Source organism: Podarcis pityusensis, assembly GCF_964106645.2.
Source record: "Podarcis pityusensis genome assembly, chromosome: 13".
NCBI lineage: Eukaryota > Metazoa > Chordata > Lepidosauria > Squamata > Lacertidae > Podarcis > Podarcis pityusensis.
In genome coordinates this window covers 42868340-42883276 of record NC_138038.1, presented here as the reverse complement: position 1 = coordinate 42883276, position 14937 = coordinate 42868340, and the positions used below count along the sequence as shown (strand labels likewise).

The window sequence follows — 14937 nt, the reverse complement described above, 5'->3', positions numbered from 1 at the left end:
CAGTCCCAAATCTAACCCCCTTCCCTGTCTCTGAATAATGTTACAATGCTCCAGTTTCAGGCTGGACAGAGCCCTGGATAGAATCACTCTTGTTAAGAGGCTGGCGACACAGCGCAACCTTTTGCTCTCATCTTACAACCGAGTTGAATGCAACCTTGGCACGTAATGTGCATATCTTACTTGAGTTCAGTGGAGGCTGGTGGCCACTGGGGCTGGTGGGGCAGAAGGCAAGGAGACCCACAGGAGGTGGAACCAAACCCATTGACAGGGCAGAGCCGACTAATTCTAATCTTGTCCCCATCCTCCCTATTGATTTCTACAGAGGCAATACCGAGATTACAGCAGTAGCAGGGAGCGGGGTGAGATGCCACTGCTTAATACTGCTGCTTACTGGGAAGTAAAGGAGGGCAGAAGGTTGGGGAGGTTGGCGTGGTGCAAACGTGCCAGCAGGAGCCCAAGATTGGTTCTGCCAGCGTGTCTGCGCAGCGCTGTGGTTGCTAGTGCTGCTGTGCTGCCCTTGCTCCTCCTAGCATGCAGTAGCGATGCGACCAACCAGAGATCAGGTGAGCAGTGATGGTGTCCCATTATGCCAGCCACTGGACAATGGTTGAGGCAGTGATTGGCAGTGCCATCCCCTGGATTGGTTGTAAGTAAGAAGGTAGGCAGGTGGGGGATGGCTGAAAGCAGAGAGAGTGAGTTCTGGGTCTGTGTTCCACTTGCCCACATGGAGCAACTTCCAAAGTTTGAACTAAAAACTTTAAAACCTTCGACTAAAAACCTTGAAACTCAAGGTCTTCTGCAGCCACAGCCCAAACTCCTTCCCCCAGTCTTAGCAAACAAACAAAATCAGGAACCACCTTTGTTTTAAAACTTAATACATATATCTTTTTTTATTATAGAGATATAGATATTTATTTTATATATAAAATAGCACTTTTTATATTTTACAAAACAGAAAATAAAACGAAAAGCAACAGTATCTCACCCTTCCGTCCTTCCCTTCCCATTGACAAATGAACAAAACAGAATATCAACAACGTAAGATAAAATGATATAATTAAAACATAACAAAAATAAAACTTTTAAAATAAACGGAGAGAAGCCCCAATCCCCAAAGAACTTGCGGCTGTGATTCCCCGGTTACGGTTGCCCTGAGATGGGGGTGTCTCCGCCCCCCTTTGCCTAACCACCGTGGCGGCAGAGAGCGAGCAAGCGAGCAGGAGGGGCGGGGTCTGCGTGGCCAAGGATGTGGCATGGCTGTGTGTGTTTGTGTGTGTGTTTCGTTGTATACACATGGCTAAAGAGTTTTCAGGGAGTTCAGTCTGCCTTGCTCTTGGGAGGGGAGGCAGGAACGCCATTAGCATAGGTGGGCGGGAGGCTAGGCTTGGACAGAGTGCACGCCACGGGGGGGCGCAGGTACGTGCTGAAGAGGCGGGCATAGTCAGGGTGGCGGAGAGAGAAGTCTTGGAACTCATCTGGGTAAGAGAGAAAAAGGAAAGCAGGGTGAATATTTTACTTCATTGATTAGCTTTATGTACCACCCTTCATCTAAAGATCTCGGGGCAGTTCACAACATAAAAAAACCACGAGATAAAAAGCACAAATAAGGAATATCAGTGTAAAAGTGGTGTATGGGTAGCCCTAGGAGAATCCCCTGGCAGCAGAAGTTGCGTCAGTATGGACCAGGCGCTGACACCCTTTTGGGACCCATGGGTCCATTTGCAAACCTGAGAAACTCTTGTGGGCTCGCCTGCCCGGGCAATCTGATGAACATTGCAGCTATTCTGCCAGCTACAGCAGAATGCATCTTTCACAACAAATTTCAGCAGAGAGGGAGGAGATGACTCTGTGGGCGCCAGCGACAGATGCCATGTTGGACACCCCGGGGTTGACACTTCTTCCTGCACTTTTATCCACCTCCTGACTTTTTGCCCCTTACCATAGCTGTCCCCAAACCCAACGCCCTTCTTCCTCAAAACTTGATGTTAATGAGCCCTTCATGTACTCGACATACGAGACCTGTCACACCTCCCCTTTCCCTTCCATGCCCCGCTTTTATGAGGGATCTCACCGAGGGTCAGTCCATCTTGGCTGTGGTCCCCACAAAGTCGACTATAGAGTTCGGCCCCATCTGCACCTGGTGTGCCCAGCAGGAGGCGCAAAATGGCGCAGAATCCATCTTGGCAAAGCCGACTGTTCTCTGCCTCACTGTCTGTCTCCGTGAAGAGCTGGCGTTGTAGAAAGGGGTGTGTGTGTCAGGAACAGAGATATGAACTCTGAATGCAACATTGCATATAATGCCCTCTTTCCCGCCACAGCAGAGACTCCTCCCCTTTAAACCTTTGGTTTGGTCCACTTTGCCCCAATCCCCACCCCTTTCGTTCTATAGCCCACCCAGACCGACACAGAGACACGCAGCCATGTCTTCCATCGCTCGGATTAAAGGTAAAGGTACCCCTAACCATTAGGTCCAGTCGTGGATGACTGGGGTTGCGGCGCTCATCTCGCTCTATAGGCCGAGGGAGCCGGAGTTTGTCCGCAGACAGCTTCCGGGTCATGTGACCAGCATGACTAAGCTGCTTCTGGTGAAACCAGAGCAGCACACGGAAATGCCATTTACCTTCCCGCTGGAGTGGTACCTATTTATCTACTTGCACTTGACGTGCTTTTGAACTGCTAGGTTGGCAGAAGCTGGGACCGAACAGGAGCTCACCCTGTCGTGGGGATTTGAACCGCCGACCTTCTGATCCGCAAGACCACAGCAGCACACAGCCATGTCTTCCATTGCTTGGATTAACCCCTTTCTAAACTCACAATCCCACTTGTGCTTCACGTGGACAGAAGTCCTGTCGGAACCACCCTAGAACTCCCCTCCCTGGATGCTTCTCCCCAACCAAGATGCTGAGATGCATTTCCCCCCACCACTAGGAGAAAAATGGCTGGGGGAGTGGAATGCAGGGGGGAAGCAGCAAGCCAGAAGGGCTAGGCATCACCCCATACCCTCTAGCCAGCGCTGTCCAACTCATTGTTTAGATGTTTAGCAGAGAATTGGGTTTCTCTGTCTCCATCGAATCACTAGCTTGACTTTCTCTCCATCCAACTCAACCACAGCGGTTACCTTAAAAGCACGAAACGTCAGTTCCTGTGGGTTGTGCTCTCCTTCCAATGCCTCCAGGGCCAGGGCCACTTCCCGGGAGTCCATGTTGCCATCGGCGTCCTGGGAAGAGATGCAAGAAGGAGAGAACTGATTGTGTTGCACACCGAACCAGATGTTCTCCTGGCTCAATTTTAACCTCAAAAAGTAGCGACACATTGGGCAGGGGGCTGGATTACCTTAAAATCACCTTTTTTGGGAAGCTGTTCACAGCCATAGCTCACCCCTGTTTCACTGTTATTTCCCCCATTCTGTTTCCCATCAGATTTTGGCTATGTGCAGGCAAAACGGAGGGCAAGTTAGGCCTACGTAGCTAAGACAATGGCGGCTTTTCCCATGCAGATCACAATGGCCAATCTTAGTCAATCAGGGAGCACATTAACAGTGATTTGGAATTTTTGCAGCCATTTTCACAAAGCATCTCCCCTTGTTTCAGGATATTCATTGAATACCACATCTTTCCATGTCCTTTCTATTTTGGAAAGGCAGTGTGGTGCGGTGATTAGAGCGTCGGACTAGGACTAGGACCTGGGAGGCCAGGTTTCAAATCCCCACTTGGCCATGAAGCTGACGCTGGGCCAGTCATGGCCTCTCAGCCTAACCTACCTCACAGGGCTGTTGTGGGGATTAGATAAGGAGGGGGAGAACCACTTTGATCTCCATGGAGAAATAGTGTGTGTGTGTGTGGGGAAATGCAATGAATAAAATGCATCATTATTATTTATTAAATTTCGATGCTGCCCTTCATCCAAAGATCACAGGCTGGTTTACAATATTAAAACAAAACGAAAAAAAATACCATAGTAACAAACAAAAAACAATAACCCCAACACGTTTACAGTGGTACCTCGGGTTACAGACGCTTCAGGTTACAGACGCTTTAGGATACAGACTCTGCTAACCCAGAAATAGTACCTCGGGTTAAGAACTTTGCTTCAGGATAAGAACAGAAATCGTGAGGCGGCGGCGGGAGGCCCCATTAGCTAAAGTGGTACCTCAGGTTAAGAACGGAACTCCAGAATGAATTAAGTTCTTAACCAGAGGTACCACTGTACTTGCTACATTTGCATACCGCCGTCCTGCCAAAACCCTCAAGGACATTTTGCGTTTAAAATACTGGCTTACGATTGCACAAGCCGCTTCTGTGCTTTCCCTCCTGCTCCCACTTACCTGTTGGAAATAGGTGCAGAGCCCTTCAACATCCTCAGGGCAGGCCAGCCCCAGCCAATGAGCCAGCTCCTTTGGCCCTAGCTGTCCTGATGCACCTGCAGGCAAGGAATCCAAATGACCCTTGACTCCCCCTGTCGGGCACCTGCAGGAAGGGGGGGAACCAATAAGGAAAGCAAGGTTTTCACATTTACCGTAACAAGTACAGTCACACCTCATGTTACATTTGCTTCAGGCTGAGTGTTTTCAGGTTGCCATAGGGTTACTTCCGGGTTTTGCCGCTTGTGAATGCGCAGACGCGCAAAATGACGTCACGCGCATGCGCAGAAGCGGCAAATCGCGACCCGCGCAGGCGCAGACGCGGGTTGCATTCCTTTCAGGTTGCAAACGGGCCTCTGGAACGGATCCCGTTTGCAACCAGAGGTACCACTGTACCCTTCTTTTGGATTTCCCCACATGCTTCACTCTGCCATGGATGATGAGGGGGCATGTCTGCCCGTCGCGAGAGGAGACTGAAGGGAAACGTAGCTGCCATCAGAAAATGGCAACGTGGCATCCTGCGCACCACCGCTGCTTCGACCATCATGCTGTGGCTGGCCCTGATGTGGGACCCTCTCATGCACTCTTGAACTAGTGGCTTTCTCCTGCCAGTGCCATACGCCCCTTGCTCTGCGGCAGAACATCTGCTTTGCACATAGAAGGTTCTGGGTTCAATTCCCAGCATCTGCAGACAGGGCTGGGAGAGACTGGGGAGCTCTGCCAGTCAGTGTAAACAACACTGAGGTAGATGGACCAAGAGTCTGATATGAGGCATCTTCCTTTGCTTCCTGTGTGTTCCCAGCCCCCCCCCCCCCGTTCCTTTTTTTTTAGAGAGAACAGACTCATCTAGACCAGTGTTCTTTGGCTCACAGTGGCTTCCCAGGATCTCAAGCCAAGATCTCTCTCAGCCCCTACTTCCTGATCCTTCTAACTGGGGATGCTTGGAGTTGAACCTGCAACCTTCCTGCACACAAATGTGGTCTCTCACCTGGCCTTCCGAAGCGCTTTGCCCAACTCCCAGATGCGTGGTTCCAGGGCCACTCTCAAGCGCCCCACGACGGTGACTGGAAGGTTGCCCACAAACTCGCAATCTGTAGCTGGGATTCCCAGGGCTCTAGCCAAAAAAAAAGGGAGAAGGGGCAAGAGGCAAAGGAGAAGAGAGGGGGGGAAAGGTCTAAGTAGCAAATTGAGGCCTCGCCTGATAAGAGGAGGGGTTTCCCATCAGCTTGCGTCAAGGGCCAATGCTGCAGTCACACTTCCTGCCCACAAACATCCTGATCGTCTCCCCCAGACATTAACCACCAGGGACTTGAACCAGCTGCCTAGGGGTGATGGGGTTTTTCCTGCTAGCAGAAAAGCCTCTCTCTTTCTCTTTATTTTACCTGCTACTTCTTCTTGTTCTGACTACAGCTACCACATTCCCCATTTTCCTCAGGTTTAAATGCTCACAGTCCCTGTGGCTGCTTCTGACACCTTTCAAGCAGCAGAAGTTTCCACAGTGTGAAAAAGTGGAATGGAGGACTTTTGATCGTGTTCGTGCAACCTGTGGGGCTGTAGTGGGGGGGGGGAGTACCCTTGATTTGGGGCCTGGGTCCAGCTTTTTCGCCTCATCTCTTCCACACAGCCACTGCCTCTCCTCCCCGTTTCTGGGCCTCTTTGGTCGTATCTGTGCCATACACAGAAAGCACATCGCTTCCCCTCAAAGATTCCTGGCAACTGTAATTCCAAAGATTTCTGGGAACTGTTAAGGGTGCTGTGAATTGTTGAAGGGTCACCTTCACTTCCCAGAATTCTTTGAGGGGGAAGCAAGGACTTTAAACAGAATTCCGCCCCATGCCCAGCCTACCAAAGTCCCTCACTCCCCCAAACTACTAAGACCCGCTCCCTCTCCATACTCACTTGGCCATCACTTTCTGCACATTGTTAGCGTACAGTGTGGGGTTTACAGCCTCCTCAGCGCTGGGCTGATAAACTGGGAGGAACTGAAAATGACAGGAAGAATTATGAGTGTGATCAGGGAGAGATGGCTTGCTGTGGGTCTGATATGCGATTAAGAGTTGTGATGGTCCACGAAACCTCCTAGGAAGGAAAAAAATCACAGCTTTCCCCCTACTTTCTTTGCCCACTCTGCTAGGACTTCCCACCCCCATTTTTCCAGTAGGAGAGAAATTTCAGGGAGCCTTTACTTAGGAGTGAGCTCCACTAAAAAGTGGGCCTTGTCTCTGAGTAAACATCCTTACGATTGCTCTGTACATTGCATGCCATCTCCGCTGCTAAATAGTGCATTCTATGCAGTTAAAGTAGTAAAATGAGTTCACCTTTGGCAAATGAGTATTGCATCTATTTCAGTTCCCCTCAAAAGTTCCCCCCTGTTTTCTCTAGGAAAAAAACAGCAGCAAAACATTTCTCCCTCTCTACGGCTTCAAATTTCCCAGAAATTCCCATAATTGTGTATGATAAAAGAGTTATACCATGTTAGTGGTGGGGATGAGGAGTGTTGAAAAACTACTCCCTTCAAAAAGTGGAGTGGGTAGCTAACTGAATCTGAATTTATGGATTCTGACTCTGAATCCTAAAGAGTTCGGGCAATCTGGGACTTAGGAAGCATGGCACAGTAGGGGGCACTGTGTTGCAAAAAAAGAGAAGGAAAAAGAGACATTTCCTTACCTCTACTTCCACTGTTGTGCAGGGCTGAGATGCTGTTAACCAGATGACTTTTAACCTGAAAGGACAAAAGTGGAAGGTGACGCTTGGCTACAAACCAAGCCCCCACCGGCCTGCAGAACAAGCATACTCCACCCCACACATCAGTGCACACAATGTTCCAGTATTTTAATATTTTTCTGGAAGCCGCCCAGAGTGGCTGGGGAAGCCCAGCCAGATGGGTGGGGTATACCATATTTTTCGCTCTATAAGATGCACAAGACCACAAGACGCACCTAGTTTTTGGAGGAGGAAAACAAGAAAAAAAATATTCTGAATCTCAGAAGCCAGAACAGCAAGAGGGATCGCTGCGCAGTGAAAGCAGCAATCCCTCTTGCTGTTCTGGCTTCTGGGATAGCTGCACAGCCTGCATTCACTCCATAAGACGCACACACATTTCCCCTTACTTTTTAGGAGGGAAAAAGTGAGTCTTATAGAGCAAAAAATACGGTAAATAATAAATTATTATTATATTATTATTCCAGATTTGACGCCCCCATGTCAATTACTCACACTCCAGGTCCTCTCCATGCCCATGTCGTCGAATCCTATAAAGAAAAGAAGCACTTTTAAAATAATATTTAGGGAGGTTTGTCATGGCATCGAATTCAGGTGCACAGCTGTACGCATGTGCGGAGGAACTGAAATACAGCCTCTTCAGCTGCCTCACCATCAGTACCTTTAGGAACATCAGAAATGGAACGATGCAAAGCCAAAACATGGGGTCTATATAGCTTAGCACCAACTGATAGTGGTTCTCCAAGGTTTCAGACGGGGAATATTTCCTAGCCCTACCTGAAGATGTCAGTAATGGAAGCTGTTTGATGTTTGATCATCTTGTTAATATTCTGTTGGGAGCCACCCAGAGTGGCTGGGGAAACCCAGCCAGATGGGCAGGGTATGTATACATACATACATACATACATACATACATACATACTATCATTATTCCTCAAGCCAATCAGATGTTCTACCCGCCCTTTCCTAATGTTCTTGTAGACTCACCAGAGAGTTTGGGTATCGAATGAGGACTGGCTGGATGGGGACACCAGATATGAAGGCACCTGAGGATGAAGAACACACACCCTCAAGACTTGCTCTTGTGTCCTTCGTTTCATTCTTTTCATGTCACTTTTAATCTGTGTACCGCCTTTCTGAATTGCTATACACAAGGCGGTTTTGCGAGCTGAAGAAACAGCAAAATAGATAGCAAAGGCCACACACCTAATAGCAATCTGACCCAATACTGGAAAAATATCTATAATAAAAACGTAACTTAAAAATAAACAACTTAAAATAAAGCAATATTAAATAATCCATTGGAATATAATAGTAAAGAGAAAACTTAAATGTCTACAAATTAAATTATTATTTACACTTAACACGTAAATGTCTGCAAATTAAATTATTATTTACACTTACACAGTTTACATTTAAGATTACAGTCGTACCTTGGATTTCAAATGCCTTGGCTCCCGAACAGACTGCCTCCCAAACAATTGAAACCCGGAAGTGAGTGTTCCAGTTTTCAAACGATTTTCGGAAGCTGAACATCTGGCGCAGATTCCACAGCTTCTGATTGGCTGCAGGATCTTCCTGCAGCCTTTTCAGAAGCTGCGCTTTGGTTTCCAAACGTTTTGGAAGTCGAACTTCCTAGGTACGACTGTACAATAAAGAATTGCTAAACTGCCAAGAAAACTCCATGGACAAAAACCATGAGCTTGACCAAACTGCGGGAGGCAGTGGAAGACAGGAGTGCTCTGGTCCATGGGGTCACAAAGAGTCGGACACGACTAAACAACTAAACAACAACAAACTACAGTGGTACCTCGGGTTACATACGCTTCAGGTTACAGACTCCGCTAACCCAGAAATAGTACCTTGGGTTAAGAACTTTGCTTCAGGATGAGAACAGAAATTGTGTTCCAGCGGCGTGGCAGCAGCAGGAGGCCCCATTAGCTAAAGTGGTGCTTCAGGTTAAGAACAGTTTCAGGTTAAGAACGGACCTCCGGAACGAATTAAGTACTTAACCCGAGGTACCACTGTATAATCAATGAAAATAACAGCAAGTCATCCTATGGGTGGCTGAAGGTAAACCCAGGCTGTGCCCCCATTTTTGCTGAATTGTCTGCCCAGTGTGAATGAGAGGAGCATAGCTGTCAACGTTTCCCTTTTTAAAAGGGAAATTCCCTTATTCTGAATAGGATTCCTCGCAAGAAAAGGGAAAAGTTGACAGCTATGGAGAGGAGTAGAGTTCCTACCTCAGCTAAAATGCCCTGCACCCACTTCTGTTCATAGGCTCATCCGCTCAACTCCCCACAGCCTCTTACCTGGTTTAAACTTCAGTAAGGCTTTCTTGTTTGAGCAGGTTCCCTCTGGGAAAAAAAGTACCTGCAAACAAGAGAAGGTGAAATAAAGTGGATTATCTTACTCAGGGACCCAAACCGGTAACTCAGGAATGCAAACTGCAGCTCCTGTAAAAACCTTACTTGCGGCCATTTCCCCTGGGAAGTTGCCCGTTTCTTCACTTCCTCCACTACCTTCTTGCGAGAAGCCGGATCGTGACGCGAGACCAGGATGGCCTGGTTAAACCTCAGCAGGGCTGGTGGGGGTGGAAGAGAAAGAGAAACGGGATTCAGAAGAGCAGGGTGGACTTAGGGGCATCCCTGGGTCATCGCCAGACACCTCAATCCTGGTAATGGGCCTAAGGAAGCTTTCCCTAAATCTGAAATCGCTGTGGCGATCTGAATGACTGCTTCATATGAAGAGCCGAGCTGGATCAGACCAAAGGCCCGTTTAGCAGAGCTGCCCAGCTTCCCCAGAAGTCTTGTTTTATTTTAATCAACTTATTTAAGATCTCTGGTCCACCCTTAGCCACTAGGTCCCAGGGGAGGTCATGGTGACACAGTCATATATTTATTCTTTAAAAGCAAAACAATGTATTAAAATTACACACACAATAAAACAAACTTGTTCCAACCTGAACAGTATCGATTCAACAAAAGAAGCACATCCCAGTACAGTGGTACCTTGGTTCCCGAATGAATGTCCAATGCGGCTTCCGATTGAGTGCAGGAAGCTCCTGCAGCCAATCGGAAGCCGCGTCTTGATTTCTGAATGGTTCCGGGAGTCGAACGGACTCCCAGAACATATTAAGTTTGACAACCGAGGTACCACTGTGAATACTTTACTGTTGAAGTAATCTTCAAGTTAGAAGGCAGGAGATTCCGATTAAACATCAGGAAGAACTTTTCTGACAGCCGGAGCTGTTTAACAGTGGAACGGTCTGCCTCGGAAGTTGGTGGACTCTCCAGGTCGCCACTCCCCATGCTTCTGGCAATGGCAGAACTGCCAAGAGAGCTGGCCAATGGTATTCATAAGCACTGCTGCCTCTGACTGTGGAGGCAGAGCACAGCCATCATGGGTAGCAGCCATTGAATTGGTCTCCAATTTCTCCATGAATTGGTCCAATTCTCTTTTTCGAGCCTTCCAAGTTGGTGGCACACAGTGTGGTCTCAACACCTGAGAGAGTCTCATGGAGGTGGTCCCATCGAAAGCCCACCAGCGAGGCAGGAAGGGGATGTCCACCGGCCACCGTTGTTTCTCAGCCTCTTGTTTATTATTATACGGTGCTTTACTGACACAAACGTTACGAGACATTCTTGATTTCCCAAGCACCTTTCCCTCCTAAGCCACCCAGTCTGCTGAAATTAAAGTCTTTGCCATCAAAGCTTCAACACGAACATGGAGTTATCTAACAGTAAAAACCACCCCCTTGCCAACCCCCCTCCCCAAACCCTGAAAAAGTTGAGATTTGGGGAGAATCAGATGAGTGAGTATACAAAACTATCTTAAAGTGAGGGCCAAACAAATGGTTACAGGGGAGCCACATGCATTCATTCATGTATCTGCTGTGTTTACATTTAAAGGCCTTTCTCTCGACACTTCCCTGAACAGGAAATGGGAAGACCAAACCAACCTTCCTCACCTCACCTGAATATGCTTTGTAATTTGAAGCGCTCCCCCTCCCCCCAATCTCAGGAATGAGACTGCAAATTAGCTGGACTGAGGAGAAATTTGCTTCAGTAGGAATGAAACGGGGCAGGACGGCACATAGGATTTATTCCTGCTAACCCATACACATCATTTCATGAAAAAACGAGGCTTCAGCCCATCCTCGGTAATAAAATGCTAGGAGATGAGAGAGCCGATATGGGTGTAGCATTTACAATGTTGACTTAGGTATGGGAAGACCTGGGCCCCATCTGCACTACACATTTGGAACGATATCGTGCCACTTTAAACAGCCATTATTTTCCCCAAGGAATCCTGGGAAATGTAGTTTACCAAGTGCTAATAGACCCCCCTATTCCCCTCACAAAGTGGTGCTACGGCCAACCGCTTTTGCTAGAACACTCTAGAAATCACAGCTCTGTGAGGAGAATCAGGGTCTCCTAACAACTCTGTGCAGGGGTGCCAACTTGAATAAAATATGGGGTGGGGACAGGTAAGCCTCACCCCACATAACCGATCACATGACATGGCACACACATGCCATTTGAATGGAAACTTTGAGGTGGGCGGCCTCCTCAAATATTTTATTGGGGGGTGGGCAAAGGAACCTCGGTCCTTAGGAGTTTGCTCCTATGGCTCTCAGCATCCTTAACAAACTACAGTTCCCAGAATTCTTTGTGGGAAAGTCGTGGCTACCGAAAGTGGCATGATAAGAGCTTCAAATGTTGAGTTCAGATGGGGTCCTCATTTCAGAGTCATCGCTCCGAGAGGGCTGCAGAGCAACCTCTTCCCGCCTTGCAAGGCTGCCCCATTCCCTTCCCTCCCTACAGCCCTGGTCTGTTGTGCTGGAGTCACTCACCTCCAATGACGGGCACGTGGAGATTCTCGGTGCGAGAGACCACCTTAGGGAGGTCGCAGGGCAGCAGGATGATGGGGTCAAAGAAGGTTGAGTGAGGGGCGGCCACCAGGATGGGAGCTTCCAGCCGCGAAGCCCTTTGACCCCGGACCCGTATCCTCATGAAGCCCAGCAAGAAGAACATCAGGCGGCTCAGGAAGTAGACAGAACCGTGAGAAACTGTGCTGAAAAGGGGGGAGAAATGGGGAGACAGGAAACAAAAGGAAGGGGCATTAGGAGAGCCAAGCACAGCAGGGTCCAAAGGGCCAGGCAACCCACGGAGCGGGGCCCACTACTTACTTTCTCCAACCGGAGAAGGGCTCCTGGAGGGTCTCCTCCGGCAATCCCACCACCTGGAGCAGCGCAAAGGGCCAGATGAGGAACAGGACCACGAAGGCCAGAGCGACACGGATTGGGGCCAGCACAGCTCCCAGCACATAGAACTGCAAAGAGACAAAGTCAGAGGGAGGCACGTCATAAGACGGCAGCCCAGGTCAAGTCCCTTGTGTCGGGCTGTTTTTAGGAGAATGTAAGAAAATCGTAAGACTGTAGGGAGCACCAAGAGGTCCTAAAGACCAGTCTCAGGTCAGCCTCTCTCCCTGCATGAGGAACCCGCCTCAGGGATAGCCATCACCTTAAGTCTGGGGCATAGATAGGGTGGGCGTGGGGGTGTAATATTAATATGCTTATTAAAATGTCCAGATCTAAAATTGTAAAAATTGAATAATTAGGGGGGGGGGGCTTTGCTCTGTTGCTTGTTGATTACATACATAAAAAGGATGATAATACACAACATTGTGAAATACACTTGAAAAAGTAAACAAAACAAAAAAAAGGAATTAGAAACTGCAAAACCCTCTGGGATGCAGAGGGTGCTAAAAGCAAACTCAAAAAGACTTCTGAATTTATTTTACTCAAGAATTTCAATGCCACATTTTGAGACAAGGCATTTCCCCAAGAGGGCTCTCAGTTATTATTATTATTTTTATTTAGAATCATTTCCACACCGCTTAATATTTTAAAAATCTGTTTAAATACAACATAAAACAAGACAATTGTATAGTAACACTGAGATACCAAAAAGGAAAAAGGAAAGCAGCATTATAACAACAGGAATTCAATAACAACTGGGTCAAATCTTGTGGGTCCAGGGAAAGCCTGGGCAAAAAGATACAGTGGTACCTCTAGTTGCGGACTTAATCCATTTTGGGGTGCCGTTTGCACCCCGAAAAGTCCGCAACTAGAGTGCCTCTTCTGTGCATGTGCATGGCACGATCGAGCGCTTTTGCGCATGTGCAAAGCGCGCAGATCACTTCTGCGCATGCTTGAAGTACACAGATCGCTTTTGCGCATGCACGTGTGGCGAACCTGGAAGTAGACACTTCTGGGTTTGCCGCATTCATAAGCTGAAAGTCCGTAACAAGAGCGGAACGCAACTAGAGGTACCACTGTACATCTTTACAAGACGGCTGAAGTAGGGTAACTGGTGGATGATGTTTAGCCTGGAAAAAGCTGAACCATGAGCCCAGGATCAGTTGACATTCGAAGCCAAACCATGGCTTAGATCAGTGCAGTGGAGGGAGAAACAAATTGGCTGCAATCTCCTCTCCAGGAACCTGCTAGCTCACACTAAACTATGGTTCGGCTTTGCATTACACACAACTTGGGCCTTACAAGTGGCTGACCCAGCTAGCTGATACCAGAAGAGCTCACAGCCAAGGGGCAGGCAGGCAGGTTCAAACCGGTGCCAGTGTTGGTGGGCAGCTGCCGGGGCACTTGGCCCCTAGCAGCCACCCAAGGGTGCTGAGTGCTGCCACCAGCCCAGCTCAGGCATCTGACCTCTCATTAACAAAACCATCCTTGTTTCACTTTGCGAGCCCTCTGCGCTCAACGTGCCATAGGAAATTATTTCTAATAATATCTCATGCTCCGACTTGCAGGCAGGCTGTGCGGTTGGCATCGAGTTAGGCTAACCACGTGTACTCTGCAGGGACCACCAGCCCCGATTTGCACGGATTACAGCCCCGGCAAAACGGTGGCATCTGCCAGGGCACATGTTAGATTTATTCAGTGTCCTGATGGTGAGCCGTACTGCCAGCCCGGCTTTTCTCATCTGTCCCTTTGGAACCCGGTAATGACTGGATTTCAATCCTTCCTCCTCTTTGGCCTGATTCCGTGCTTGCTGACAAAAGGACAATCCACAGAGCCTCATGTCTGTCTGAGCGAGCGATTCCACATTTTGCAAACAGAGAAGATGAATTCTGAAATCCGGTCTTAGTTATTCAATTTAAGAAGAGTTTCCAGGATATTTGCTTAGCATAAAAATGTATTCTGCATCTGCTTTCTCAACCTGCCCTCCCGCTACCAGTTTGTGAGATACGTGCTCAGCCACACACTCCAAAGTGTTTCTCTGAAGTCTTAAGGTCTGGAGACTTACTTCTGTTTAACAAAATAGCAACAAAACTTGAAGCAGAGATTCTCAAGATGTTGAATTTGCTATTCACAACAACAAATTCCACAGGGGCACAATCATGGAACTAATGATTTGTGTGTTGGTGGTGGTGTGTGTGTGTGTGTGTGTGTGAGAGAGAGAGAGAGAGAGAGAGAGAGAGAGTCTGTAGAGTCCCTAGTGATTGTTGTAATGCTATAAAATAACACTGCAAAACTGGGTTCAGAATTTCTGCAATAACTCCAGTCTTCAGTGCAGGGTGGAATGTTTAGCTAATTAATTGGCTAGATGAAAACTCCATGAAAACCCTTTCAATTAACTCTGATAAAAGCATTCTTGATTAAAAGGGCAGCACATTTTTTATATAATTGTTTCTAATAAAAGAACTTTAAAAATCTGTAGGTGGCAGGCTCCATCACTGAAAAGGCAACCCCCCCCCCGCCCCTGAAAACACCCTATTTCACATAAGATGGCATGCATCTTCTAAGATAGCTCCCACTGTGACAAATACGTGCA

General features: G+C 48.0%; 1 protein-coding gene across 1 annotated transcript in view; it reads right to left on the bottom strand.

Moving 5' to 3' along the window:
- Positions 1 to 858: 858 nt before the first annotated feature.
- The window catches only part of LPCAT4 (lysophosphatidylcholine acyltransferase 4), a 33352-nt gene continuing 19273 nt past the window's right edge, over positions 859 to 14937 (bottom strand). Inside the window, exons 2-14 of the mRNA XM_080978198.1 lie at positions 12273 to 12415; positions 11937 to 12157; positions 9553 to 9665; positions 9394 to 9454; positions 8069 to 8127; positions 7577 to 7611; positions 7028 to 7082; positions 6260 to 6342; positions 5349 to 5474; positions 4325 to 4466; positions 3119 to 3217; positions 2072 to 2228; positions 859 to 1475 (exon numbers count right to left, since the gene is read on the bottom strand). Coding sequence (XP_080834324.1) covers positions 1318 to 1475; positions 2072 to 2228; positions 3119 to 3217; positions 4325 to 4466; positions 5349 to 5474; positions 6260 to 6342; positions 7028 to 7082; positions 7577 to 7611; positions 8069 to 8127; positions 9394 to 9454; positions 9553 to 9665; positions 11937 to 12157; positions 12273 to 12415 — 1452 coding nt within the window. The 3' untranslated portion in view covers positions 859 to 1317. The remainder of the gene's footprint in view (positions 1476 to 2071; positions 2229 to 3118; positions 3218 to 4324; positions 4467 to 5348; positions 5475 to 6259; positions 6343 to 7027; positions 7083 to 7576; positions 7612 to 8068; positions 8128 to 9393; positions 9455 to 9552; positions 9666 to 11936; positions 12158 to 12272; positions 12416 to 14937) is intronic.